At 39.7% G+C, this 27,984-nt stretch overlaps 1 protein-coding gene across 1 annotated transcript in view; it reads right to left on the bottom strand.

Moving 5' to 3' along the window:
* RTKN2 (rhotekin 2) overlaps positions 1-26,967 on the bottom strand; it is a 41,001-nt gene extending 14,034 nt beyond the window's left edge. The window contains exons 1-8 of the mRNA XM_074924186.1: positions 26,929-26,967; positions 22,510-22,688; positions 22,019-22,082; positions 13,993-14,192; positions 11,356-11,414; positions 7,430-7,483; positions 6,417-6,534; positions 4,662-4,862 (exon numbers count right to left, since the gene is read on the bottom strand). Of these exons, the coding sequence (XP_074780287.1) occupies positions 4,662-4,862; positions 6,417-6,534; positions 7,430-7,483; positions 11,356-11,414; positions 13,993-14,192; positions 22,019-22,082; positions 22,510-22,688; positions 26,929-26,967 (914 nt within the window). The remainder of the gene's footprint in view (positions 1-4,661; positions 4,863-6,416; positions 6,535-7,429; positions 7,484-11,355; positions 11,415-13,992; positions 14,193-22,018; positions 22,083-22,509; positions 22,689-26,928) is intronic.
* Positions 26,968-27,984: the final 1,017 nt, after the last annotated feature.

Here is a 27,984-nt window from a genome sequence, read left to right as displayed (position 1 = left end):
ACATTTCTGTTTCATGTTGCTCAGGCAGTAATTAAAGGGAGTCTACACATGCCTGAGAGAACATATTTGGGTACCCAGGAACTCCAAGGTGCAAGGCAACACCTGGCAATGCCCCCAGATTGCCACCTTCCAACCTCTTCACACGGGATTTCTTTGCAACCCCACCACTGTCCAACAGTCTGTTCATCTGCTTCCTACATCACTATCTTCTGCCTCCCCCCTGTGCATAGCTCCAGCTCTGTTCCACCCCCCAACTTCCACACCAACACCACAGGGCCCCATCAGGTGGCTCTTTCCACAGCACCTCTTGGACCTGCCAGCCGGGAGGTTTCTCATGTGGCCGCTGCCTACGAGCTGGGCTCACACTGCTGAGTCAGTGGCCACCAAACCCAGGCGTAAAGGCTGGGCTATCCAACCTCTCTGCCCCCTGAGGATGCTAAAAGCATTTCTGTCCTCTAGTCAGACCCTAAGTTTCTTTTAATAGTTTTACAAATTTTATCCCTAGGCCTAAATCAACTAGATTTGGTAATAGGTTCAAAAATTGCTCTAGTTAAAAGAACTGATGATATAAACTATCTGAAAATACAGGTTAAAAATTAAAAGGCTTTATACTTCTCTTCCATATTGCTCTGCTCTTTTGCTTCGCCTGTGTAGACTACACTTTATAGAACAGTGTTCATATAGGTATTTTTTTAATAGTATCTAATAGCTCGATTCTTCACAGGCAGAAATCTGTGCAGAAATCCTACAGTCAGTTTTGTAGCATAAAGTACTCTTGCTCACAGGTTTCAGAATGTTATATCTTTGGTTTGGATTTTGCCTAGGGAAAAAAAATTACATTTACAATTCAGCACAGTGCATGTGGAATGCAGTTCTTGGAATAAACTAGTATAAATTTGGTACATGTTTAACCTTTTCCCCCAAATACTCTTCAGACCAAGTAACAGATTTACAGTCCAGCAATGCAGTAAGAATTCCACCTGGCTAATGGCAGTTTAAACAAAGTTCACAAGAAAACAAACCCCTCAAAATCACTAACTACTTCCCCTAACAGGATCTAGTGTAAGATCCTTAGAATATTTTCAGTACAGCATAAGATAGCTTAGTGGTGTAAAAGGTGAGAAGACACTACTGAACTAACATCGCTAAAAAATAGTTTTCTACCATAACATTTTTCAAATGTTATTTCCCCTAATAGCACAGTGGGAACATATGGTTTTAAAATCTTTGGCTCTGCAGAGGAACAAGGCAGATGTCTACCTAGCCCTAACCCTAATGAAAGAGGAGGAGGAAAAGTAGCGTGTTAGCAAAGAGGTCTGTTACACATCTATCTCAAGGGAATAAAGAGAAAATTAAATATAACATTCTATGTGAAAAACCACTGCTGTGAAACATTTCAAGAGGGTTATCTGAACAAAAACTCATCAGCATTTGTATATATTGCTTGCTAGACTTTTCCCTAACAAAAGATTCTCCACTGATTATGTTTTGCCATGCAGTTGAGCAATACTTTACCATTCTATTTATACTGTACCAAAAAGTTCAGTTTCTTCTCACAGATAAAACTTCTGTGCTGATTTTAAAGTTACTTGTTTTCTAAAGCATGACTAATTACCACAACAACCTTGCCAAAAAAAATAGCTACTTCACTTTTAAAATATGCTTCACAGTAACAGTTTCGTTCTAAAATGTAACAGTCATTCCTTTCAGCCAACTGCAATATAATTTAGAAAAGTTTTATCTGCAAATATTTTTCAAATTTAACTAGCTAATCAGGACTGCTGACTCCGTTTTGCCTCTACATTTCACAGAATTAACTAACTGCCTTAAATGGCAGTTTCTTTGTATAACAAAGAATAATCTTTCTGCTGCATCTCATTCAGTACTTTGCATATCTATAGTATTTTTCCAGTAATAACTTTATTAAAAAAAAAAAAAAAAAAATCGGCTCATCTCCACAACATGCCTGTGGCAAAGGCTCGTTGTTAAATCTGTTTACTGATCAAGAGACAGAGGCACCAAGGTTGCCACACAGACACTGGCGTGGGAAGGTGTAATTATATCGCCCTTTCTATAGATGCATATTAATTAATTCATCTCAGATTCCAGAATCTGTTCCTGAATATTAATCCCAACGCTTGAAATCCCAATCTTAGTTCACTCATGCAGATATATAGAGTCGAGGATTTGTGAATAAAAAAAAATAAAATCCAATATGCTCACCTTTCAATCAGATGTTAAACAATAGAAAGTAAAAACAAATATAACCTTCAGGTACTAAAAAGAACCCAACCGTAAAAGTGATACCATTAGATTAGACTACGTACTTCCAGCAAAATATCGCTATGAATTTGCCAATTCAAACACAGGACACCAAAGCCATGCCTCCAGCACAGTGGAGGACAATGCATAAAAGGCAGTGACAAGTCCATGCATAGGCCAGTTCTGCCAGTGAATAAAAATGGACTTCAGGGAATGTCTTCAACAATTTATCCAAAGAGCAACCCAGTTACTATGGAACTGAATAGTATAACTGCACTAAACATTTTCCTTCTATGACGTGTAAAAAAGAAAAAAAAGATTGAGCTAGAATCGAAAAATTAGCAGGCAAAAGACTGTATAGAAATGAACAGTGAGATAATTAAGAGTAGAGAGAATATCAGTATAACTGAAGCTAATCAACGTATGCAAACATTCAAAGCACTTTATCACTAAGCTTTTGCAAGACATTACAAAGCTGACAGTTTCCTCACTAACCACGGAGATTTCTAAGCCAAGAAGTCTGACACAGAGGGATAACAGAGATTTTTGGAAAATGGAGAAGTTCGCTCATGTGTGCTCTGAAAAGAATAAGGCCTGTACAAATGAAATCTACAGAGAAAAGGTGTTCATATAATACAGAAAGTTCCCTTTCTTGTTGCGGTTTAATTTCACCTGCTGGACTGGTAAAACTCTCTGGGAATACTTGAAAGATCTCTTGTAATCTTGCAATCTCTTCCCCTTTATAAGGGCTACATACCAAGGTCTTACTAATACAAATCCTGAAGGGAGCCTATAAAAAAAAATTGACAACTTATTTTCTTCCTATAATAACCCATTTCTTTCCAAGAATCCTTTTTAATCACCTAGTAAAGCCATCATAAAACACATCATTGTTCGTTTAACTCCGTTAAGAGAGTAACAGTCACCGAGAGATGATTATTTAGAGTAGAAGCAACAAACTTCAAGATGGAGGAAAGCAGAATACAATTACAACTGAGAAACCAAAAGCAAAACCCAAGGGAGGTGGTAACTGCTTAGACTGCCTACTGATGATGCTTCTTCCTTAAGAGACAGACAAGCTATATTCAAGCAAGTACAGCCAGCAAATAAGCTAGTGGTTATATCTGAAGCAAACTGTATCTAATGATAGTGTGTCACTGCCCAGCTGGAGCTTGTGGAAAGCACAGCCACCCGAGATGATGCAGATTGAAAGTACATTGTCATTAGGTGGAACACACTGGAAAGTTAGTGATAAAATTTGCTTTGTTCTCTGGATAAGATCTCTTGGATGCGTATTTTTGATTGAAACGGTAATACCAGTATACAATAATATCAGTATGACAAAGATAGAATATGCTTGAATGTTTCCTTTTAAAATCCAGGCAAACATATATATGAAGAAAGACTAGGACTACGCTCAACGCTTGGCAAGAATTAGGCATTGATTTTTTACTGTTCAGCCAACAACAACAGAAAAAAAAAGTAATTCCTTGAAAAAATTGCTTTCTAAAATCAATATTATTAGTATTTACAATTTAGGTACTTGGCCTACTTAAATCCCAATGAAATTAAAGTAGCTGGGAAATATTAGTAGGCAGTTAACGTCATTTAAAAAATGCATAAAAGACTTAAGATCATTTTTTAAAGCGAACAGGTAAATTACTGGGAACAGCATTTATTTCTACGAACACTGAAAACCAGTAAGTCATTTTAAAATGTTCTGTGCTGTAGTCAATTAAAAAAAACTCCTGTTAAGCAGCTTGTGACTGTAAAGTGCCCTTGACAGTCCAGTTTTACTGAAAAGCCAGCAAATGGAATGACCCCCATGTGCACAACAGGCACCACAAACAGCTCAGTCAGCTTCATTAGTGGAGAGAGTACAAGAGAGGTTTCTCCTGTCTACATACCACACTTCTTTTTTTTTTTTTCCCCACAACTTGTAGCTTTAAGACATGTCTACCTGTCTGTCAAGTATGAGCAAAAATGGCTAGGTACAAAAATAATATGGGGGAAGAAGTAAATGGGAAAGGGAGAAGGAGAGGTAGATGGACAGAGGGACACAGACAGACTGATTGTACAAACTTGATTTCCTCCGGAGATCAAATTAAAAATATTACAGAATTTGCAAATAACAGTGGATTTACCATCTAGCTAACTGTATAGCAGAAAGATAAAGCCTGCTCCCGTGTTTCAAGACCAAATCAGGCCCCAAGGCTGAGTGACATGGTCAGAATCCACACCTACTTTCTTCTTTCTTATTTAAAATGTAAATTTCTTTTCACTCGGATAAGTACAGAAATAATCACTTTCTTGGCAATTTTCCAGAAATTTAAAATATATTTGTCTTATTTCTATTTTTAGAATGACAAAACCAGAATATCAATATATATATGGCTTACTGGATGACTGGGTCAGCGGGCAAAAGGGATTCAGTGCTGTCTTCTTCCAGTGCAGCTTTGAGTTTCTTCCCTGTAGCTTTGCTGAGGGATGTTTTAAGCTTCTTTGCTAGTTTCTTAGGAGTGTTTGTTACATATAAAGACTCCTCTGTACAGCAACTATACACTTCAACCTTCACCTGGAAATCTGGTCTTGCTTCATCACTAAAAAGAGGGAGGAGAAAATTTCAGAGCATTTGTTGATAAACTGAATATGCAGCCAAGGAATGCTGCTGCTATATGTATTAAATAACATATATTTCTAATCAAGGGAAGGAATACCATAAGATTCAGGCGAAGACATACATTAATATGGAATTAAAGACTAGAGTACACAGCAGTAACTTAGTCTTGAAGTCATGAGATGGATGTTATAATTAAATCATAAACAATCGCAAACAGGAAATTCAACGTTTATGTTAAAAACTCAAAAAAAAACCCCATGTTATGGAAATACACAGGCAAGACATTCAAACACACTTAAATCTGCCCTCTACTGTTACGCAAAAATCACATGATTGAAAACCTATCTGTGCCTATAGTCCTAAACCAGATTGAACTGTTTTAAAGACATCTTAGTCGCACCCCATCCCCTCCAGATTACTAAAAAAACCCCTCTCTCTTACAACCAACAAAATTCATCATTCATAACTTAACTAGCTGCTGCGGTGTTCTTCTGCCCACAGCCTATGCTTTATCTGTTTTCAGTTCTACTGATTCTGTTGTTCTCAAGCTTAGTCATCAAACCCAGAGCCTAACCTCATCTTTCAGGTACAAATGATCTCACATTACACACATGCCTATAATGGAATCATCCCAAAGGCTTTTATAAAAAGCCCTTCTTTATCTCAGGGGGTACAAGGCAAGTTAGAGTGCCTTTTCTGCTTTTGTTGCAGTATTTCACAGAAAATTATAATGGTCAAGTCTCATACCTTTGAAAAAGGAGATTTAAATCTTTGTCCCTACTCTTAACGTGAACACATGCTTAAGAGAGTTTAAAAATCTTATTTAAAGATCAGCTCTCTCTCAACCACTTGGTTTTCAGGATCTTGATTTAAAGTTTTCAATAGTTCTAGCTTTCCAGTCAGTCTTCCTCAGGAGACTGAATCTAAATTGCTAATATAAAAAAATAAAGTGGGGGGAAGTTAAGTGCCTCTCAGGACTCTCTTAAAAATTATAAAGCAACAAAAAGGTACATGAGAACACCTTTCTACTCTTTACCAGGTTACTTTTAAAGATAAGTGAATAATTTCCTGTCTAGTATTTTTCAACTATAAGGACTGTGGCTGTAGCACATGCTCATATAGGTGTAACAGAACATGAGGTATAGGAAGAGCCTGCTGTACAGAATAATACTTAAAACACTGGGTGCAATGTTCATGCCTATAGTTTCATAATGCTTTCTGGTTTTAGTATTAATTTAGTTCTGTCCTTGAGGTACAACTTTGTTTGTCTCTTTATATAAAGAAAAATGCCTCAGCATGGCAAAAATGAAAACAAGTACGGTTCAAGTGGCACATCTACAACCAGGATCATTATGTATACAAAAAACAACCTTCCAGAGGTGGGGATCCACCATCCACTGAAATTAAAAGGACCTCTACCGATTCCTCTGCCCACAGAAAAATTTAGTGGACCTCAGCCAATCTTAATCATATACACTTTCAAAAGAAAACAGCAATATTGGTACTTCATTCAACAGAAATAAATCATACTCACAATACGGTTACATTTTCAAAACAGATATCTGTTATTGCTTTATCCACAATAGCCACCTCTGTATCAAAAACCTCAGCTCCCATTCTGAACAAACAAAAAACTGCATAGCGCTGTGATTCTGGAGAGAGCCAAAAAAATGTTTTATTAGCCATATTACACATCACAATACTAAATGCTTCCAGTAAACAGAAGTAGAAGAAACGGCAATTCAGATCTCTAAGGAACTGCCCTCAAATTCTCACCACCATAAATTTTCATCATAAGATTTTATGATAATTAAACTATCAAACTACCTGTACAGGTAGAAGAACATTCAGAGGGGAAAAAAGGCCTACCTCCACTCAACTTTTTTTTTTTTTCTGATAATCAGGGATAGTTTGTGCTACCAACTTCAGAAATATGAGTAAAAAAAAAAAAAAAAAAAAAGTGATTTAAACAAAAGAACCCTAACATTTGATCCAAAGGCTGTATTATTTTATGAATGTACTATATAGGATTAGACTATTTTGCCACGCTTAGCCCCTCTGACCCTATTGAAAATCAAAGTGAAATCAATGCCAGGTGACAGCTGGAACAGATTTAAGGTTAATCTCCATGACACAGCAAAATGCATGTACTTGAAGACTATCCAATAATACACTCAACACCAACAGACAACTTTCATTTAAATTTCTCCCTGGAAACAGCCTCCAATATACTCTCTCAAGTGTAGACAAGACATAGAACAACATGTTTAATCAGAAGTTTCTCAGCTAGCCATTTAACAACACCACTTCTGTTGCTCCCTTTGGAATTTTCAGACTTGGATTTAAACATACAGAACCACGGGACTTCGAACTAACCCAGCTTGCTACAACCAAAACCTTAAGAGCAACTACGCAGCAACCAAAGTAAAATATGGATCTAGTGAAAGGTCAAAGAAGGGGTTGAAATGAGTATGGACTTCCCCATCCAGTTTAAATTTACAAGCATAAACAATTGCTTATCACAGTAGTTCATTACATCTTACATACTTTCTTTATTGCTGAAGTGATCAGAGCCTTTCCACATTAATGGTATACGAATATCTAAAGGGGAAAAAAAAAAAGTAGGGAAATTAAGTTATAGCCAATACTGTGGATCTGTGATCAAAACAAATTACAAAGTGTCTTGTTTCTTTTCCTGATGTTCTGGAGGTAACAGAACCTTCTATCCAAAGAACAGCATAACTGTTACAATTTTATGATCCATGTCAAAAGCAAATTCATCAATTGGTTCAACCTGAAGCGTCATTTTTCTTTTAGAAATTATGCTAGGATAAAGACTATTTTAAATCTCTTTGGAAATTACCTAAAATAACATTTCAGAGTGGCTGTGTAACACAGTTGTGAGAGGTTCTGAGACCATTATTATACATAGATGTAAACTGAAACTCTGCTTGCCTTGTGCTAGAAACCACTCATCCAACTGCAAGAAGAAAAACTTCCTGTTTTAGTGGAAAGACTGGGATACTTATACTGCAAACACATCTTGCTTTGCTAACCACAGAGAACATATCACTTGTAATCACATTCCCAGTTCGAATCATCTTAGTTGGCATAAAAAGAGTTTAGAAATCTTTTTTTTTTTTTTAACTCAGAAATATCCTTCTACTTCAGAACCATAGTAGAGAGGCAATTACAGAACCATTATTTTAAGTCATGCCTGTCATTTTAATATTAGGAAAGTATTTTCTTCAACAAATTTTCCAATTTATCTACTCAATCCAACACAGTACTGAGTGACATCTTCCTCCAGTTTCAAGGACTCAGGTTTAGACATAACGATTCTTAGTCCTTTGTTAAAAGACAAATGCAGTGTGGGCTTTATAAATCCAAAAATGGTTTCTTAAATACAACACAGTGTTGTTTAAAAGTATATGCAATATATTAAGTGACACATGATGGCAGCAGTGAACAGCACTAGCTCAATTGACTTTTGATAAAAATCTTCAATAGTTATAAAGGAGCAGTGTTGATCTTTGTATGAGGCTGACGGAAAAATCCACATATAGTATGCTAAGATGCAAAACAGTAGTGGTATTTTAGCAACAGATTGTCATGGATTCCTACAGGGTTTTACCCATAAAACTTCTTGTTCATTTAAGTGAAACTGCATGTAGCCACTCTGCTTCAGAAGTTACAACAAATTAAAAAAATTAATTTTGATTCCAAATTTAAAATTTTAAGTTAATTTTGATTATGTGACATCTTATTAGACATGCTATTTCAATTTTGAAACTTGCAAATTCATAGATTTTTTAAGTGTTCGTGAAAACTAATGAAGATTCAAGTGAACTACCAGCACACAGCTTGAGACTGCCACAACTTCCTAAAAATCAATGTCACCATGTTCTGAAACTGCCTTTCACTTCTAAAGATGCATTTGCATAGTGTTTATAAAAATAGTTACTTTTTTAAAACAAGGAAACACAAATAGTTTCACTAAGTTACAGAATTCTCTCAAACTTAAAAAAATAATCTGTCAGAAACAAAAAACAGAATGTTTCTTTCCAAAGACAAAGGTCTTAAATTTACTTGAAAGTGTGAAAACAGTTATATAATAAAAGCCTTTTCTCATCTTTAATCATAGCAAACTCTGAACAATAATTTTAATGCGCTCAGTAGGTCTTGTTAACAATTAGAGTACTAGATTAAAGATTACTTCTGTATGCCACTTTCAATATCATGCTGGCTGAAAAATTTACACCTTAGAAAATCATCATGATGTAGATAGTCAATCACTTGAACAAGTTTAACACGATACTTGCAAATGAGTTTTCAATTCATTCTTGAATTGAAAGAGCTGCCATTTATCAAAAACAAAGATCAATTTTCACACACCTTAATTTCAGTTACCATTAGCTGTAAATCTATGTGGATTCAAATTGGATACATTCAAGCACTACAATTAATCAGATTTAAAGCCAATGATTCCTTTATAAAATTATGATTATCCTTTTTGATCAACATTTAATGTATTGTCTTCTGACAAAATAATTGATTGATAACATAAATTACATAATTTATTCACACATGTGGGGGATAAATAAGTAAAAATAATAGAAGTGTGAAAATCTGTGGAATAAGGAATGCACTCCCCACACAGTATCTGACATACAGTTGCTTTCTGTAGGAGTACATTCCTCAGTACTCCTGCATAGCTGTTCCTGAACTTTTGGTGTTGGCCACATGATCACACTTTTTTTTTGGTAATAATCTAAGCTTCTGGCATGTACTAACCATATGATACGCCAACATATTTATAAGTGGATGGATTACTTTACCCTAAAAAAATCCATTCTATACCTTCAATTCTTAAATTATATGCCCTTTCATATTACATGGACTACCACTCACTCCTCATTTCCAACCTCTCCCAGACAATCCAGTCACGACATCTCCCGATTCACGCTGTCTGTATTCCCGACTGCATTCTCAACAAGGCAGCCACATGCAGACACGTGCATGTGCCTTCCAAACACGCAGGGCAACTCCAGTCACAAATCCACTGAAGGTCGGCATACAAGAGAGGAGAAATGCAGCATGCCCAATTTGCTACACAAGGATTGGGAAAGACAGGGAAAGAAAACTAATGGGACATTCCAGACACGAACATCCTGCAGCTGTGGAAGCAGAGAGGACCTGGTTCAGCGTGGTAAATGGACACAGGGTAATGGGTCAGAGGACAACACAAGGAGGAACCAGGGAAGCATGTGTTAACGTCATCTCGGGATGATGTCTTTGCCCCAGAGGCTCCTGCCCCTGCCAAGCATGAACAAGCCTGTCCCCACAATTACATCTCATGTACCCCAGTTCTCTGCTTCTCAGGCACACACAGTGGAAAATAACATGTTAATAACAGGTGATCTATAGAAAGCATAAATCTCTCAGCAGAAGCCAAGAAGAACTTTGAGGCTTTGCTGCGGTAAACTTGACCTGTCTATGCTTCCTGACACGAGTATCTGAAGAGGGGCGAGGCATGGCAGCATCCCAGCACCCACAGACTTGAGTTCACGATGAGGTAGTTGATGCCTCTTTCTCTTCTTCGCCTCCATCTATGCCATACTTCTGAGGATCTTAACCTCCAGTTTGAGAGCCGCTATGTTAGTAACAGGACAGGATCATTAACAGATGGCATGTAATAGGAAATGTGTATTTCACCCTTCTATTCTCTTGTCCCATCAAAAGAAACTAGCTAAATGTTTCATATGCTAAACAAATTTTGCATACTAAAAATAAAGTCCTTACACGATTCCTATCTTCTAAACATAACAAAAAGTGTATTACATGATCCTAAAGTCTTCACTGCAGATAACTCTCTAAATCCAAAGAAAGGTGCAACCACAGCACAGACAGGCAAACAGATGCTTTCATCCAACTACCATAAGGAGGAAAGACAGATACACATTCTGCAAACAGCTGTTCTGGCAGAAAACATTACTGAACCATGTGCTCATCACTCTTCTTCTACTAGAAGTTGCCTTGCTTAAAGATACGTCAAAATATGCAGAATTAACAGTTTAAGTAGTGAGTCCTTCTACACTATTTTATTTTTAATGAAGCAGGTCAGGTTAGACATACACTGTATGATCACATCAAAGTTTCTCTTTGTGGGGAAAAAAAAAAGTTATCAGCACGTTTATACTTATTTAGCTTTGAAATGTATTCTGTGTTTAGTGACAAACAGAAGAAGGAATTTCCCACTGTGAAAGTCCCTGAAAGTAAAATGGAAATACTAGGTAGGATCTTCAAAAGTATGTGTGTGACTTAAAAGTACAAGTCCCCTTGAAGCACAAGAGGATTTATGCCCCTGAACCACATATGCACTTCAAAAATACCATCTTGTTTGTGTAATTTGTATTATAAGTTACCATCCAGCCAATTAGTTCCTATAATTAAGTGACTACCCAGCCGCTTACCTGATATAGCAACCTTTGCTTTGCATGCCACCCGGTCTTTTGTCCCATTTTCTGAAGACCTGCCAAAAAGAAGAAACAAAAAACAAGGCCTAAGATCTGTGCATTTAGACTTCTAAAGCTCAACCCTTTAAACATTAAAAAGTGTCAGGGTTTGCACATTAGAGCTCATTTCAAGTGCTTTTCTTTAAAGTTAAAACTTAGTATCTCTGGTTTAAGGTACGAGTCATTAGATTCCTGAGGACAATCTGGAAGGAGGGTATACCATCAATTTTCTTAATTCCCTAGAAGATTTTACTCAAACCTTATTTAACCTGGGTATTAAAAGACAAATAGATTCATCTTCCTCATCTTTTCCAGCTCCAACAAAATCATATACATTATCAACTTTTCCCCTTCTATACACATCAATGAATAAGCAACTTAATTTATTGGTTCTATTATTGTTAATTTATTGGTTCTATTATTGATTAGAGAATTGCCGCCTCCTCCTCCATTAATGGAGACCAATTACAAAATGTTGCATTGTTAATATGGTGATTTCACATGCCAGCAGACAGGCTAAGTAGCCAGAATGTAAATCTCAAGGTCAACCTTAAACTGAGTCTAAACAATCTGTAGATAATGAGTAACAACAGCATGCTCTCCTTGCATCTGCCACTGCTCCTAACTCCTAACTGAAAAAGGTGGAAATTTATAGCAGCTACCAATATCCTGACGTCCAGAGGCAGTTACAATATCTTCAGAACTCACAGATTACAGACCCACATAACAAGAAACAGTTTTTCACTTGAAAACCCTAGAATTTTCTCTCTCAGCCATCATCATATTTGGATTAAGCTTTAACCCAATTCCAGTCTTGAGCAAATACTGAAAAAAGAACTGCAGATGCACTACCAACTATCAAAGATGAACTAAATGGTAAAGACATATCTCTATAGCACACATCTCTTCTAATCACCTCCACTGACAATTCAAAGGATGCCTTAAGACAGAACTCTAAGCAATGCACGACAGACACAAATCAAGTAAACAATACGGCTGTTCAGATGTATCTCCCAATATTTCTGCCCTGTTCTGGACATGTGCCATCACCATTCTGTGGTCACTGACATCAAAGACCAGAAGTTGAGTAAATCAGCATACATACATCCTTGATATTGTTACGTTGTTAAAAACATAAATAAAAGATGAATCACTATAAAGTGATAAAACTGTGCTCAGTTTTAGGCCCCTCACTACAAGAGAGACACTGAGGCGCTGGAGCATCTCCAAAGAAGGACAACAAAGCTGGTGAAGGGTCTAGAGCGCAAGTCTTATAAGGAGCAGCTGAGGGAACTGGGGTTGTTTATCCTGGAGAAAACAAGACTGAGGGCAGACCTTATCACTCTCTCCAACTACCAGAAAGGAGGCTGCGGTGAGGAGGGTGTTGCTCTTCTCCCAAGTAACAAGTGTTAGGACAAGAGAAAATAGCCTCAAGTTGTGCCAGGGGAGGTTTAGACTGGATATTAGGAAAACTTCCTTCAGTGAAAGGGTTGTGAAGCCCTGGAACAGGCTGCCCAGGGAAATGGTTGAGTCACCATCCCTGGGGGTATTTAAAAGATGTGTAGATGTGGTGCTTAGGGACGTGGTTAAGCAGTGGACCTGGCAGTGTTAGGTTAACGGTTGGACTTGGTGATCTAAAGGTCTTTTCCAACGTAAACTATTCTATGATTCTAAAGGTCTTCATCTTAACAGGAAAAAGCAATAAAACTGCAATAATTACCGAATAGTACAAGTTATAAGTGCTAGTTTTCACAATCAGCTTTCACAATAGTAGTTGAATGAGTCAGAAAAGGCAGTTCTTTCCTTCAGCAAATTTCTCCTATAAGACCATATTTCTGAACATTAAAAGTAGCAGGACTGTCCCTACTGCTACAATTAACTGGAGCTAAGCATGTACTCGAAGAGTTTCTATGCTAAATTGTAATACAATATTTCATTAAAGACCTGCAAGCAATAGTGTCTCTGCACCATGATGCTCAAAATAGCACCCAAAATATATTCCATTAGGCAAAAAATTGTAACATTATTCAAATAAAATCACATACACTTTAGCTCATCCAGGAGTTACAATGTGAGAATGTTTTCAACTAAACTGATTCTTCTACATATTTATTGTATTTATTACTTAGCTGTAGTTAAGAGAAGTGGCCAGCAGAGGGTACCAATTAACCACGATGATTCCATCATTAAAGGGACCTTAACAATAGAAAGAACGAAAAGTAGAAATAGGTGTGTTCTGACTTGGATAGTTTTGGGTTTTTCCTTCAGACTTGGTTAAGTACCTTTTTGTATGCTAAAGGTAATCAAGAAAATATGTCTATTATGTTACATGATATCTAGATGCTGAATTATAGTTTAATGTCAATAATAAAATCTCCCCAGAAAAATATCACTTGTATTTAATTTTCTACAGTAAAAAAGAAGATACTGAAACGGTCTTACAAAATAATGTTTTAAGGCAGCAGTAATGTATGTTTGTATGAGGGAAGACAGAAGGAAGGGTTTAAATCCACTTTCCTAGACAGGCTGCTATGAATTCATGTAAGCAAAAAGCCTGCTTCATAATGCTCCATTTGAACTGGAGCTGTTACTCACCATTTCTCAGTTCTGCACGACATCGGCTCTTCTTTTTGGTTCTGTAGCTCTGTCCTGTACGCAAGTATACGAGCATTGCAAACCATCAGGTTTTTAACTGCTCGCAAGAGTTGGTCTTTCTGTGTGCTCACTGCAAGTAGCTTACAGATGCCTTCTCTCATGCGGATTTCAAAGTTCATCTTCTCTTGGATGTCACATTCCTAGATATGCAAAAGATAAGCAAATGACTAAACAAAAACCCAACGAATAATATCCTGAATTTTTAGCAAGCTCTACTTATTTCACAGTTGGGGCAGAAAACCCTAAATTTTAATTATATACAGCCATTACGATGGTTACTAAATGTGAAATGATGGTTCCCTTTTCAAGAACAAAAGAGTAAAACACAGGATGTAACAGATTCTCTATATCCAGTCTATGTGCAAATTCCAAATCAAGTAGTAACATTAACATCTGAAAGTTACTAAAAATGTATGTGCCTCAATGTCTCATCCATAGAATAATAACATATGGTCCCCTCATATGGTCATTGAGGGGCCTAACTGAACAAAGCTTATAAATTAACATCCCACTTTTTACAGTGATCCCTACCAAAATAAACTCTAAATTCAGGAAAATATCCGAAATATTTTAAATCAGAAATTCAACCTCATTACTTCTTTGGCCAGCTTAAAAAGTGTTTAAAAACCATGTTTTTTTCACTTCTGGTTGATATAAAATTCGGGTAACCAGGAGAAAAAAAAGGAGAATATCCCAATATTTGACTGTTTCAGGACATGAATATAAAGTCAAACAGCTGTGGTAGCTTCCACACTACACAAGGATCACGCCCTGCCTGCTTGCACAGCCATCCACACTTTTCATTCAAAACTACAAAATAACATAGAGTTGCCTGTCAAGTCATTAGAATTCTGCATCACTCTGTGGTTTGGTTTTTTTTTTTAAGGAGTGGGGTTTTTTAAGATATTATAAAAACTTCTAGGAAGTTAACTTTTTCCTACCTCCTTTCAGAGAAAACATACATTTATAAACATGCATTAGGCCTCACTTGCCACTTCAAAGAGGTCAATCCACACCAAGCCAGAAGATAATTAAGGTGAAGGATCACAGAGAGTTTGCTGTCTCCAAAAGCTGTGTGCTAGATGACACCGATGACTCTGATACACACTTCCTTGTTATGTGGCCATCCCTGTCCAAACCAAATATTTCTGACACAAAAACCCAGTGTTGTCAATGCACTGCAGGCTTGCACTGCAAACACACTGCAAGTCGGTGTATTTGAGTGAACCTTTTTCAACACCGAGCAAGAGTGTCTCAATTACCTCTAGAATTAAAAGCATCATGCCAGTTTTCAGTTTTACAGCACATCTGAACTCAAAACAAGTGCTTTGGGGATGGATCTATAAGCGATTGACTGAAACTCATGGTACAGTAATTTGAAATTACAAGTTCAGTGTTTCAGCTGATAGAAAAGTACTGGCAACTGCTCTCCCTCAAGTCTCTAAACAGGACAGAAACAGGAGGGAGCTAATTCCACCACAACTCAGTACCTGAGAAATCCAGAACCCATGAAAAGGGTAATGCAGACAATTTTCTTCTTTACTTAGGACTCAGTCTGTCATTAGCTGCCTTTGACATGAGGAAGTGACTCCTCACAGCAGTCACAAGAGGCAGGTGGAAGCTCACTACATAGCCATCACCCATTCCCTCCCGACTTTGCAAGACTGGGTTTTATTGGTTTTGAAGGCCTGATGCCATAATGGAAAGATACATAAAGTTTCAGCTGCTGTTCCATCTGCTCACAGAGCGTTTCTCCTTCCAAACCACCCTCCTTTGTTACCCTAAAGGAAAAGCAGCTCCAGTCTATAAGCCACACTCAGCACCAGCACAGCTGCATGCTCAAGCTGTAATACTCTACTACACAGCATCCGAGAGAGAGCTGACCCCCAGCCACCTCACAACGCTATTATAAAAACCCAGAGGCTATCAGATCCCTTCAGCAGTCTAAGCCTCTCCTATTTCCCACCTCTTCTGTAACAGGCAACTTCCTTCTTGCTGAAACAGGACCTAGAGCCATACAGAAGGTTCTTCTGCCCCACATCAAGAGCCAGCAAAGGTGCTAAGCCCCCATACACAATATAATTTCTCATTTTCCTTGGGTAATAAAGGAGGTGGGTTCCACCCACCTAAGATGATAAAGACCCCAGGCTTGTGTAATCAGGCAAAGCAGGACAAATATGTGTTCTGTTGAATCTGTCAGTGTTTAAGACAATTTAGTCACACAGAGAGAACACAGATGATGACTAGACACCACAGTGAAGGAGCACAATAATAAAGTACAGAGGACTCTCCAGAAACTAAGAACTCTCAGTCTGAGACTCCATGAGAAAGGCTTTTTGAACACGCACAAGTTACCACGACACAGGCTCTCCGGCACCAGTGAGCTGTTGAACAGCTCCCAAAGCTCACGTCAAGAGATGTTTTCTGTAGAAGTTCTGCTGGTATTCCCTACAGTTGATACACGAAGGCCTGAGACCCACTACTGTACTGCAGACTACTCCAGTTATCCCCCCCATGGATTTGCTTTCCCAAGTTTCAACCACAACCTGTGCAGGATAAAGCAGTGCACCAACACCTCCACACCCCCAGCACCTGCTTCTCTATCCATGGTTTTTTCTCAGCACTCATCCCAGAAGGAAAGGAGACGCAAATAGCTTTCATCAATCTTCTTTTATTCTGAGTCAGATTTTACATAGCTATGAAAAGGTAAGCAAAGCCCACACCTGCCCCTAAGAAATAATTACTCTTTCTTTGAGCCTAGTAATACATCAGCTGTTACAAATTTCATCTCAGAAGAGTGAAATAGGACTTTCTCCTAACATTTCCCAGGGTAGCAGGCCTCTGCTCTGACCCAGCACAGACCGTGGCTCCTCTCCAGGTCTATCATCTGGTACATAACTATAGTGAGGAAATAAACTCTCTGAGTTTGGGGCATCTACATGTATCCAGGTCAAGACTTTCAGAACTACGCAAAGGATTTAGTCTATGCTACATCTCAGCCAGGCTCACATAAAATATTCTGGACTAGCATTAACTGGTTGTTGGGCCATATCTTAAATAATCACACCACATAAATCTCATCTGAAGGAATGACTTAGCAGCCTGATTTGGAATATATGAAGTTCTTCATGTCTACCAAAAAAAAACTGGTCAGGATTTTTGTTTTCTGTTTTTTTTTTTTTTTTACAGTTCCTTCTAAAAATATGAGCACACCATCTGGACTTGGAGGAATGACACAGCACTGTTTTGCCATATGCTGTCTACTAATGCACTGCTTCTCTTGTGGTCTCCATCCTTCCCCACCAGTGGCAGCATAACCCAGGCAAAATTACTAACAGCTGTTGAGATTTTTCAGCCCCGTACTCCAAAACAGCCTAAGCAATACTTTCAGAAAGAGTCTTTGTATTCCCCACCTAAGTATACCTAGAATAAAAGAAATTTTAAAGAATTTCTAGTTTTACACTAGGTGATGGAGTCACAAATCAAAAAAAAATCCAACAACAGATAAGAAAAATGATATGGATACTGCTGAAGGCAGGGCAGATTCAAATTTTACTTTAATTGCTATCTTGAATATTCCAAGGTATATTTCTGATTTATTACCACAGCGGCTTACATTTAAACCACATAGATCTATTTTATTTATTTAAAATAAGAAATCAGTCAGGCAGAGAGTATTCTATGAAAGGCTGTGAAGTCAAGACACTCGCTTGGGGACTTCTCTAGCTGGGCGCACGAACGAGTATTTGTTGCAGCTGACGGTAACAGCTTTACAGACACAACTGAACTCAACGAATCCCGGTTCTTAAGTGAACCGACGTTTAAAAAAATCTTCATTAGCAGGAAAACCAACGGCTAAAAGATGAAAGAGCTAGAAAGGCTCAGCTCCGCGCCCCGAGTCCCTGCTCAGCCCACCACAGCAGCGTCGCCTCTACCGGGACAGGTGAGCGGCCGCCGGCCTTACCGCGGCCCGGTCCCGGTAAGCACACGGGCAGCCCCGCCGCTGGACCGAACGCGCCGCGCCCCCCCGCCCCGAGCGGGCGCCAGCCGGCCTGAGCCGCTAACGGACGGCACCTGCACCGGGGCCTCCCCTGCCCGCCCGCAGCTCACCGGCTCCTCGCCACCGGCGCCCGGCACGAGCCGCCGCCGCATCCTCCTCCGCGGCGCCGCCGTTCAAAACTCCCGCCCCCCGCAACGGCCGCCGCGGCCCCGCCCCCGCCGGCTGCTCGGGGACTTCCGCGCTTTGCGGCGTCCGTGGGCTGCGGCCACCCCCGCGCGACAGCAGCGCGACAGCGGGAGGGGCACCGCCGTCCCCTGGGTGCGCGGGGCGACGCGCGGGCCGGCAACCGCCAGCGCGGGCAAGGCCGCGGGGATCCCCGCTCGATGCGGCGGAGAAACCTGCAGCAACGCGTTATTCGCCGTCATTAATAGCGTTCTTAGCTCCAAAATAGCGAGTGTTGAATAATGGAGTTGGAGACGATACCTTTCTTGGCTCCCCGTTTCTTTGTCCCGTGTTAATTTACTTTTCTGAAACAGGCCTCTGCCGCTTCTGCCCGGTCAGTGCTCGTCACACGCGGGACGGAGAGGCCGCAGGTGCTTCCCCGCAGGCTGTGCAGTGCGCAGCCACCACTGCACTTCAGCAAGCCATGAATTTTTAACTGTGTTCTGGGCTTCTTTCCGTTCATTTAATTATGCATCTTTAACATGATGGTGCTTCAATAGCTGTGCTCGTAGCATATTGTGAAAAGTACCTTACACTACTATATATTAAAATAAAAGCGAATTAATTATTCATTGGGTTGATGGGAGCGCAATGGGCGCCATCTCTTCTGCTGCCAGTTTTGCAGCTCTGGTTGTCTTCAGCAGATGCAACAAATGAGCCAAAATAGTGTCTCCCATCCACCCCTCGTCCCTGATTTCTTGGCTTTCCTCTCTGAATTCCTCCTCAGCGGGTGATGGTCACAAGCACAGATCCTCATTGCTTCGCACATGGTTGTCAACATTTGCAAGAAGTAAAATGTGCTGGAAGGAGTGAGATACACAGTGTTGCTAACAGCTTTCTGCAGAAGACAGAAGTCTCCCAGCTAACATATGCTTATTTAAAATATAAGAAAATGCAGTTAGAAAAATTTGAAAAGCCTCCTGCTTCATCAGGATTTCACACAGGTGCTTGGCGACTCTGCTTTCCCCCTGGCATTTACAACTGGGACACAAATGCAGCCTTCAAGGAAAATCATGAACTTTGGGACCAAAAGTTGTGTTCCTTGATGGAAGGCAGGGAACAGGGAGCGCTGCTTCCCTCCAAAGTATTCGGTCTCACCTCGAGGCAGAGACCAGCAGTTCCTATCTCCATCTTGGGCCATCTTCCTGAGGGTAAGGAGGCATTAAGACATTCATGAAATACCTTCATACCATCTGGCAGTCTTCTGTATACCACTGGCAGGACACATGCCACAACTGGAAGCCTCACCCTAGGTTATATTTTTAGAGAATCTACATTTTTTCTTGTTTTTGGATACCCCTCCCTGTTCTTTAGCTACTGTGCCTTTCTCAAAAGAAGTCTTTCTGCACTACATCCAGTGGAGAAATCCCATCAGGGAGCCAAAAGGCTTTTGCTTACTCAGGGTATGATCCTTACAAGCTGCATATGAACAGCCGAGATATCTAAGAGTGGGTTTGAGAGAGATCAAAAGGAAAAGTCTCTGTGTAAGCCTGGTGCTTCATACATCCCAGCAGGAGCCTCACGTTTCCCATCTCTGCTACAGAGTTCAGGATTTCAGACATGTCAACAGAGACCCATCAAAAGAGGGGAGAACACAAGATGCCAAATCAGAGTGCCCTTTTGCTTCACAGTAGGGCACATCTATTAAGGTGCAGTCTGGCCTCTCCTGAATCAGTCAGGGATGGGATTTGAGCCTCGAAAATCTCCAAGTAATTTTCTAGGCTACAGAGGAAAACTGGAAACAGGAACATGTCATGGCGAGACCATTCCTGGAATGGAAACCAAATGAGTAAAGTCTCAAGTTAACTGAACTGCATTATTTTTGAATCAATGCTTGACCAAAGTAAGTGAGGATGAGCTCCAGTCTCAACAAATACCAGTGCCTAAACCCTTTGCTGAGTTTTGTGTAAACTGTGGGAGCAGCTGGAAATTACAGCCTTACTGTAGAGATAAATAAGGAAAGAATCACTGTAATTCTGCCTTACCAAAATTCATTCACCAACTCACGAGATAGTGCACTACCACATAAAACTAATAACGCATAAAAAACCACCTTCCACCCAGCATCGTCCCAAGCAGTTCAGGACTCCAGGTTAGACTCTAGAACAAACCCAATGGTTCAAGTTTTCCAGAAACGCTCTCTGTGAGACTACTGAGAACAGCTTTCTCAGGTGTGCACCAAAAGTGGTTTTTTAAAAGCCAGGGTGGCTATGCGGATGTCATAAATATCACTGCAAAAGGACAAGTTATGCCCCAACCTATTTCAGGCAATCAGCATCTCTAAAGCCATTTCTGCTGGTGGTGTAGACAGCTCCCAGGAATCTGTGGCAGCTTTCCAAGAATTTTAGATGCTAATTAGCATGGGTTTGCAGTACAGTCTGTTCAACAAATCCTAGTCTTAATAAGTCCCAAAATGTGACTACTAATAGTGTAAAGAGCCCGTGCCTACAGCCCTTGCACGTTCCTACTGACATTGACTTGAATTGGAACTCTTAAGAAATCAGTAGGAGTTAAATGTGTAGGACTCAGCCCTAATTAACATGAATAGTATCTCCTCAAGCTCAGCATGTGTCTGCTCTTGAGCTGGTTTAAATGCCCAGTTTTCCACTACATTAGAAACATGTTACTGCAAAGTCTGGCTTTTCACACTCTTGCACCTGCTTCTGCGTTGGTCCTCTTTTGCCTTCACTTCCTAGAGACATTTGCTTTTTTCTTTATAAAATCAAGCTTCATAATTCAGTTGATATGTCAGATAATTAAAAAATTAAACATTTCACTGAATTTCTAGTCCTTTCTCTTAAGGGAACATGACACTGAGGCTTTAAATGGCATTTCTGCAGGTGTTGTGCGGGGCACGATGTTCTCTCTGCACTCCCAAGCCTAACTCCAGCTACGTTGTCCTGCTGTTGCAGCACGCATACTAACTTGAAATGAAGAGGCTTTATGCCATGTATATTATGCAGAGATTTGGGATTCAACTGGCAACGGTTCTGCTCCCTAATTTAAGAGTAATCCCAGCATACAGCAACAATAAAAAAGAAAGCATTGTAACCTTGTTTTCTTCTCCAGACAAGCCTCCACTGAAGGGCAAAGAAACCCAAGGAAAATCCTGTGCAGTCACTGCTGCAGTAGTGCAGAGAAGCCAGAAGGGGGTAGGGTGAATTAAATAGGGGATCTATATCGTGCCTTCTGGGGTTTCTTAAGTGAAACATTTATTTCACATGAATCACACCTTCACACCATCCTTTTATTTGCCACTCTATTTGCATTGCAAAGCATTTGGCTTCCTTCTAGTATTAGGGAAACTGGATGGCAGAGGAAAGATCATTGTCTATCTAAATCACTGTTCTGCTCAAGTGTTATATCAGCATATTATTTTAAATGTTAGGCCCATCATTTTGGTTTAGCAGGTACAAAATGTCTACACCTACTCTTGACAGAACTGCAATATTTTTCTTAATTTCTTAGTTCCCACAGCTTGCTACACCTACTCCTTGAATATCATCAGAGTGTGCCAGTAGAAATCTATTCAATTCCTATTCAGATTTATCCTAAATGGAAATATATGAAGATTTGCACTGGACGCATGGAAAAGAATTTGCAAGGCTTTTTATAACTAACTTCTACTTATTTAAACTGGAAAGCAAACAGTTGCCATTGATTGACACTGACTTTGATTACTATGATATAGGACCATTATAGATTGGTTAAATGGGCAGAGACTCTGGAATTTAGCGTGTTTACCTGAATGCTTACTGAAGCCCGGGCTAAGTTAAAAGGCAAAATTATTAGGCTAGGTAACTCAGTTCTTTATTTCAACCTGCTGAAGTCAGTTGAAGTCTTTCCATTTGCTTAGATGGGCATTTGCTTAGCTGGGCAGAAAGTCAACATGTGGTCCTACAAACCAAAGTCAAAATTACTGTCATGTGCTGCTGCTTCAGTTTTGATTGGATAAGGTGAAAATTAATCCTCTGGCCAATGACAGTGAACTAAAGCCTAACCCTATCAAGGTGAAAGCAACAGCAAAAGTCTGTAGGCCCCATTTTACCGAGCAGTGTGAAGTGGGTGTCCTCTCTAAGGTAGTCACAGACTCAGTCACTGAAGACATCATCCTCAAACATGCAGGTGCCTAAATTAGCTAGGATGCATCATCCTTACCTTTCTCTGATAATTAGACACAGAGGCCAGAATAGCTTAAACTCTTAATATTTCAGGTGTTTTCAGATTAATTTTACCCTGAGAGCTTGCTCATCTTCTGCTCAAGGTTTTTTAATATTCTGCAGTCCTCCTTCAACTGCTCTACTGCTCCAAATAGTACCAAAGCCATGTGGCTGTGCGATGCCATCAACAAAACATTGATACCAGGTGCTTCAATGAACTGTTTCCTTGATGGTTGTATATTCCTGTAGGATTTCTGAAAGAAACCGTAAAAGGCGGAAAAAGCACAAGGAATTGTTTTTCCTTTTTCCAGATAAGAGTCCAGAAACTGGCTCCTCCCAGTACTCCTGATGACAATCCTCTCTTGAAATGCCTCCAGATTAAATTACTGTAGCCTCTTCAAATCACCATATATGAGATAAATGCACTCAAAATACATTTCATAACAGAAATAGCAAGTTACAAAAAAATCCATCCCCATGCGAATTTGGAAAACAATTTCTGAGATCAAACCTGAAAACCTTAAAAATCAAATTAAACACTGCGTGACTTTAAACTGCAGTTTGATGTGTATGCAGTGTGGTTAACTGAGGTAGACCAGTCACATGTATTCTTCTGTTTCTGCTTGGGAGACCAGGGATATTGGGTTTGAAGCCAACTCACATGTGGTCCCCACATAAGTACAGAATCGGCCCCATCAGAAGCATCCTGTTGGACAAGAATCCTCACAGGTGATTGATAGCTTCACTAGAAGCCTTCCTCCAGTTGAGAAGACACTTAATGTGGACACAGTGTCTAACAAAGCATGAGTTTTGCAGCCTTTCCCTAAGTTTAGAAATTTATATGGTCTCTCTTTTCTATGTGACTTCCTATCTCCACAGCAGCTGAAGGAATGAAATTATCTTTAATTCCTTTCAACACTGGAGTTGGTTGAAATTGGCTAGTTGGATCCATTGCTAATAGGGGAATATTTACACACACACAGAAATTATAGTAATACAAAAATGATACTGCTATGTAAACCCAGAGAGGTCCTTTCAGCTGCTCAATGTTAAAGGGATGTTCAGTACAATAAGGATTTTGTCACTGTCACTCCCATATCATACCTTTATACCAGGATTCCTCTGTTGAGTATACAGTCCTGCTTTGATTTCTTCTACATTTATTGCAGGTGGTGTTTGGTGTATAAAATATCTATCTGAGACAGCTGCATCCAAATGTTTGCTGCGCAGCCTGCTGGTGAAGTCACCATTTTGTGTCACGGGAGAATCTAACTGGGCACTACACATTCTGGTTTTAGGGACAGGTCTGTTACGATTTTTCCTAATTGATCTTGCACAGGCAAGTGAAAAGTCACAGGATCATTTAAATGGATTGCCATTTTCAATTTGAAACAGGGAATAAGTGTGCTGAGAATATCACAAATCTAAAGTCCTGTATGAGAAAATAATGGCAGAAATCACCTTCCTTTTTTATAGCCAGAGGACTACCATCTATTGCTGGGAGAGCAGATGTAACACCACTTCTGATAGCAATCTCCCAGGAGAAAGGAGAGATTCTCCAGTTAGAGAAACAGGTTTTGTCTGAAGGTGGATACAGACTGAGTATTTGCAGATGGTCTTTTTTTTTTTTTTTTTTCCCATATGATTTAGAGTATCTCTGCAGAATACAATACTTGGCAAACCATCTCTCCCTGAAGTGAGTTTGCAGTCTGGTCTGATTTTTTCCAAGTACTGGAGTGTAGGCATCTAGGGAGAGAAAAATGGCACAGCAATGTTGCCTGGAGGCTGAGCAACATAAGCCATCCGCTGGGCAGCCACAGGCATTCCACGTTCCCCCTGCACTGCAGCATTGCTAAGGAAGCAAACAGCGACTGCCCCTTACCAAGGCACATTTTGAGGTGACAGCTGTTGTCCCAAATAACTGAGGCACAATAGCCCATGTCTGGTAGGACTAGTGAATCAAATGCTATTTCTGTGCATTTCACACACTTTTTGTATTGTTTTGATCCTGTCTCAGGGAGGATATTCAGAGGGGCATGGGTAGGCATATATAGTTTACTGCAAACTCTCACTTTGCCCTAAGAAATATGTCTCATCAGTAATTGGTTTGTCCCAATAGTTTTCCCAGTTATACTTAGGGCTATAACCATCTATAGCTATTCCTGCCTTGTTACAAAACTATGGTTTTTCTGCATTTTTCCAAGTCCTGAGTTAGGTACCAGCTGCATAAATGGGCATCTGTCATATGGATCAGGCCAAGAAAGAGAGTCAGGACAAGAACGATTAAGGCAAATGTTATTTCAAGGAAGTAACACAGTAAAAAATATCTCATTCCTATCAATATACTTTTTAAAAGCAGCTTTTGTTGTTGGAAATTTTTTATCAGAGGTTTTAAGCCTCTTGTCCTTACAAAAAACCTGGCTTGCAATTATGTCCCATTTCTCACAGAATTAGATACCAAAAATCTATTGAGCAGTTCCATCCACTCAAGTGCTTAAAGAACTACATCTGTAGGGACAAAAGTATTCAAATTTTTAGAACTGCCACTCAAGTTCCCATTCCAAGCATCCCTAGTCCCTGTGTCTCCAGCAAACTTCTCCCAAAATCCAAACTCAGCTGTGGTTTTCTCTGGCCAGCAGTGAACAGAGGCAAGGCAGTGCCTTTCCTTCTCCCTCTCGGAGTGCAATAGCACTGTGAAATAACTTGCCTCCACGAAACCTCAAAAGAGCCATAATGCAACAGAAAGCATTTGCTGTGGCACGGTCGATTCTGGGACCCTGCCCAGGGATGTAAGGGAATTTCTGGGAATAAGTCTGGTGTCAGAGACTACATCTTTTATACAGGTGATGATTTTTTGCTGGATCATTTCAGTGTTGGATCAAAGTTGTCCATTCACATCTAAGAGGGACTAAAATATCTTTTTTCTAAGGTAGAAACATCTAAGGAGAGAAACTTGCTGCAAAGGATGCTATGCCCTGTGAACACCCCACAGCCGAGGCAAAGGGCAAAATACCTTCTTCAAGCTCACCACGGTCTCACTGCAGGTAGCTAGTCCAGCTATTTTTTCCTGTTACTCCAGTTGCCCTTGAATTCAAACCATGGGGAGGGGATGACATTGGGCTATACCTATGTTCTCCTCAATGCAACATGGAAACATTTCTTGCTAATGATAGTATTTTTTGCCTAATAAGATGACCCATATTTACTCATCGTTACGAAAAAGCAGGGGTTGAGCAGCAACTATGATTAACTACATTTTACCTGAGGTTGGTTTGCCAGAGATTTCTATCATCCTTCTAACCATTTCATGGCCTGTTAAATGAGCTGAGACAACACTTTATGTCACTGTTAGCATTTTAAATTATAAATAATGGTAACAATAAGTAACACCTTATGTTTTTACAGACAATTTCATCTGGAAGAATAAAAATAACTTTCTGCCTGGATGCATGCATGACTTACATGCACATATTTACTTGCTTATTTTAAAAAACAATTTGAGTTCTAGGAAGCTATTTCTAGCACTTGATTCTAACGGTGTGTTTGTACAGTGTCATAAAAATGTAATCAGGCTGTTTAAAGAAAACCCAACAAACAGCAAGTAGATTTTTCATCACAGGTTCTTTAAGCAGCCAATGCAGACCCAGAGTGGAAGTTATCCAAATCTGATCTGGGACACCAGAGGATCACCTTTTTGAGATAATTCTCTAATATGTTTGTGCAAACAGTGTTTGTGCACTACAGCCTTCAATAGGCAATTTTAACCAACAAGTTAAAATCTCTGCTTTCTCTTATTCTTTCCCTATTCGGGAATATCTTCCCTGATCCAGTTCACCAACAATCTCTGCAACACTGAGTCATCCTATTTACGTATATAATAGTATAGGCATTAGATTTTGTGAGTGAAAAGACAACCAAAAGCAAGGCACTACCTAACACAAAGACCATTTTTACTTCATTTATTTCATCGTGTGGACACACTGTAGTCTTAATTTTTTAAAAATGCCCCTGCTCTGTCATACAGTCTCTTCCAGACCTGTATCAACTTCCATCTTTAAAACACCAGCCCAGAAGGGAGCTTTGAAAAGCACGAGTGGGTTGTTGCTCCTCAGCTGCCTTTTGTGTCACTCAGTCTCTCCCCAAACGTACATCTCTCTCCACACTTTAAGCAAGGGCCGTGTTCTTTCACACACGTATGTGTGTTGTTACATCTGCCTGCTACACAGACAAGTACATGGTCTTGCTGAATTGATTTAAACAGGCGATTGGCACCGATAGGCACTGAAGCACCCAGAACTTTGTTGGCAGCTTTCATGCAGGCAGTACACACATTATTAATCTGAACAGGTTTTTCTCATCACCGCCCCAGTCACACAATTTTTTAGGCATTCCTTCTAAATTATCTTACTACATGGCACCGCTAAGTTGGTGGAGAACAACTACATCTCTGACCATTTTAGGGGTAAAAACTTTCATACATAATTGGCACCATACTGGTTTACGTGCCGCCAACTGAATTTTACTGGCAGTCATCTCGATAGTTGGCTAGAAAGTCATCCATAGCAAACAGGCTTCTCCAGGCTACGTCTCTGAGGGCTCAGATTCTTGTAAGGGAAAAATCATTCTCTTGTTGCTCATGGTTTCACCTCTGGGCATTTCTAAATTAAATTTTCTGATCTAACCAAATAGCCTGAGTTGAGGATAAAATATTTCAACAGAGAACAGGAAGCTGACCATGTGCCTCGAATCCTGGGTAGCATGGCAGCTTTCATGTAAGCCTTGAAGAGAAACTGCTGGGGAAACTTTACACACTGGGAAGGTTCACCTGAGTTTAACACAGGAAAATTAGTCAATCTGGTGATGGGATCAAGCCCCATTGGATGGGTTCAGTTTGGGCTCTGTTCCTGCTCCCTCTGGGAGGATTCTTGGCTGCAAATTATATAAAGTTAACAGCCATCTTGGGGGCAAGAAATTTGAGGAAAAGATAGAAAGCTCCATGCCACAATACTTTTTTTTTCCTTTGGTGAAGACATGTTCTTCCAGTTTCCAGCCTCATATGGAGCTAGAAGTATCTAGTCACACAGCCTTCAAGAGCTATTGCCTGAAAGACAGACATGTATGTGAAAACATCTGTTTCCAGGAACCTTTTTACATATCAGCTGTTACTTATCTTTCAAACTGTAAGTGTTCCTACATTTTCATTGCAGATGTGGCAGAGGCAGGAGCACAATATTTCCCACAGGACTGCGCCTTTTACTTATTTAATTTTTCCAAGGATACATATGTTAAAAATAGCTAGAGCATGGTATTGTCTATTTGTTTGCTACCTGCATATATATCTTTAGGTGACTGCACTTTTTAGCCCCTGTGAATGAGAACATGTCATTGACTTCAGAGCCTTCTTTTGAAAAGACTGCTCTGTGTGTAAAACCATTAGCTGAACCTGCTCACATGCTCGGTCAGTGTCTTCAAAGTGGTAAATAGTAAAGACGATCCATCACCTTGCTCTGAGTACTGCAGATTTAGCAATTGCAAAGGGTAGCATTCATT

This window comes from Athene noctua, chromosome 21 (assembly GCF_965140245.1).
Source record: "Athene noctua chromosome 21, bAthNoc1.hap1.1, whole genome shotgun sequence".
NCBI classification, from domain to species: Eukaryota; Metazoa; Chordata; class Aves; order Strigiformes; family Strigidae; genus Athene; species Athene noctua.
The sequence above is the reverse complement of the archived record's forward strand: the minus strand, read 5'-3'. Positions and strand labels throughout refer to the sequence as shown.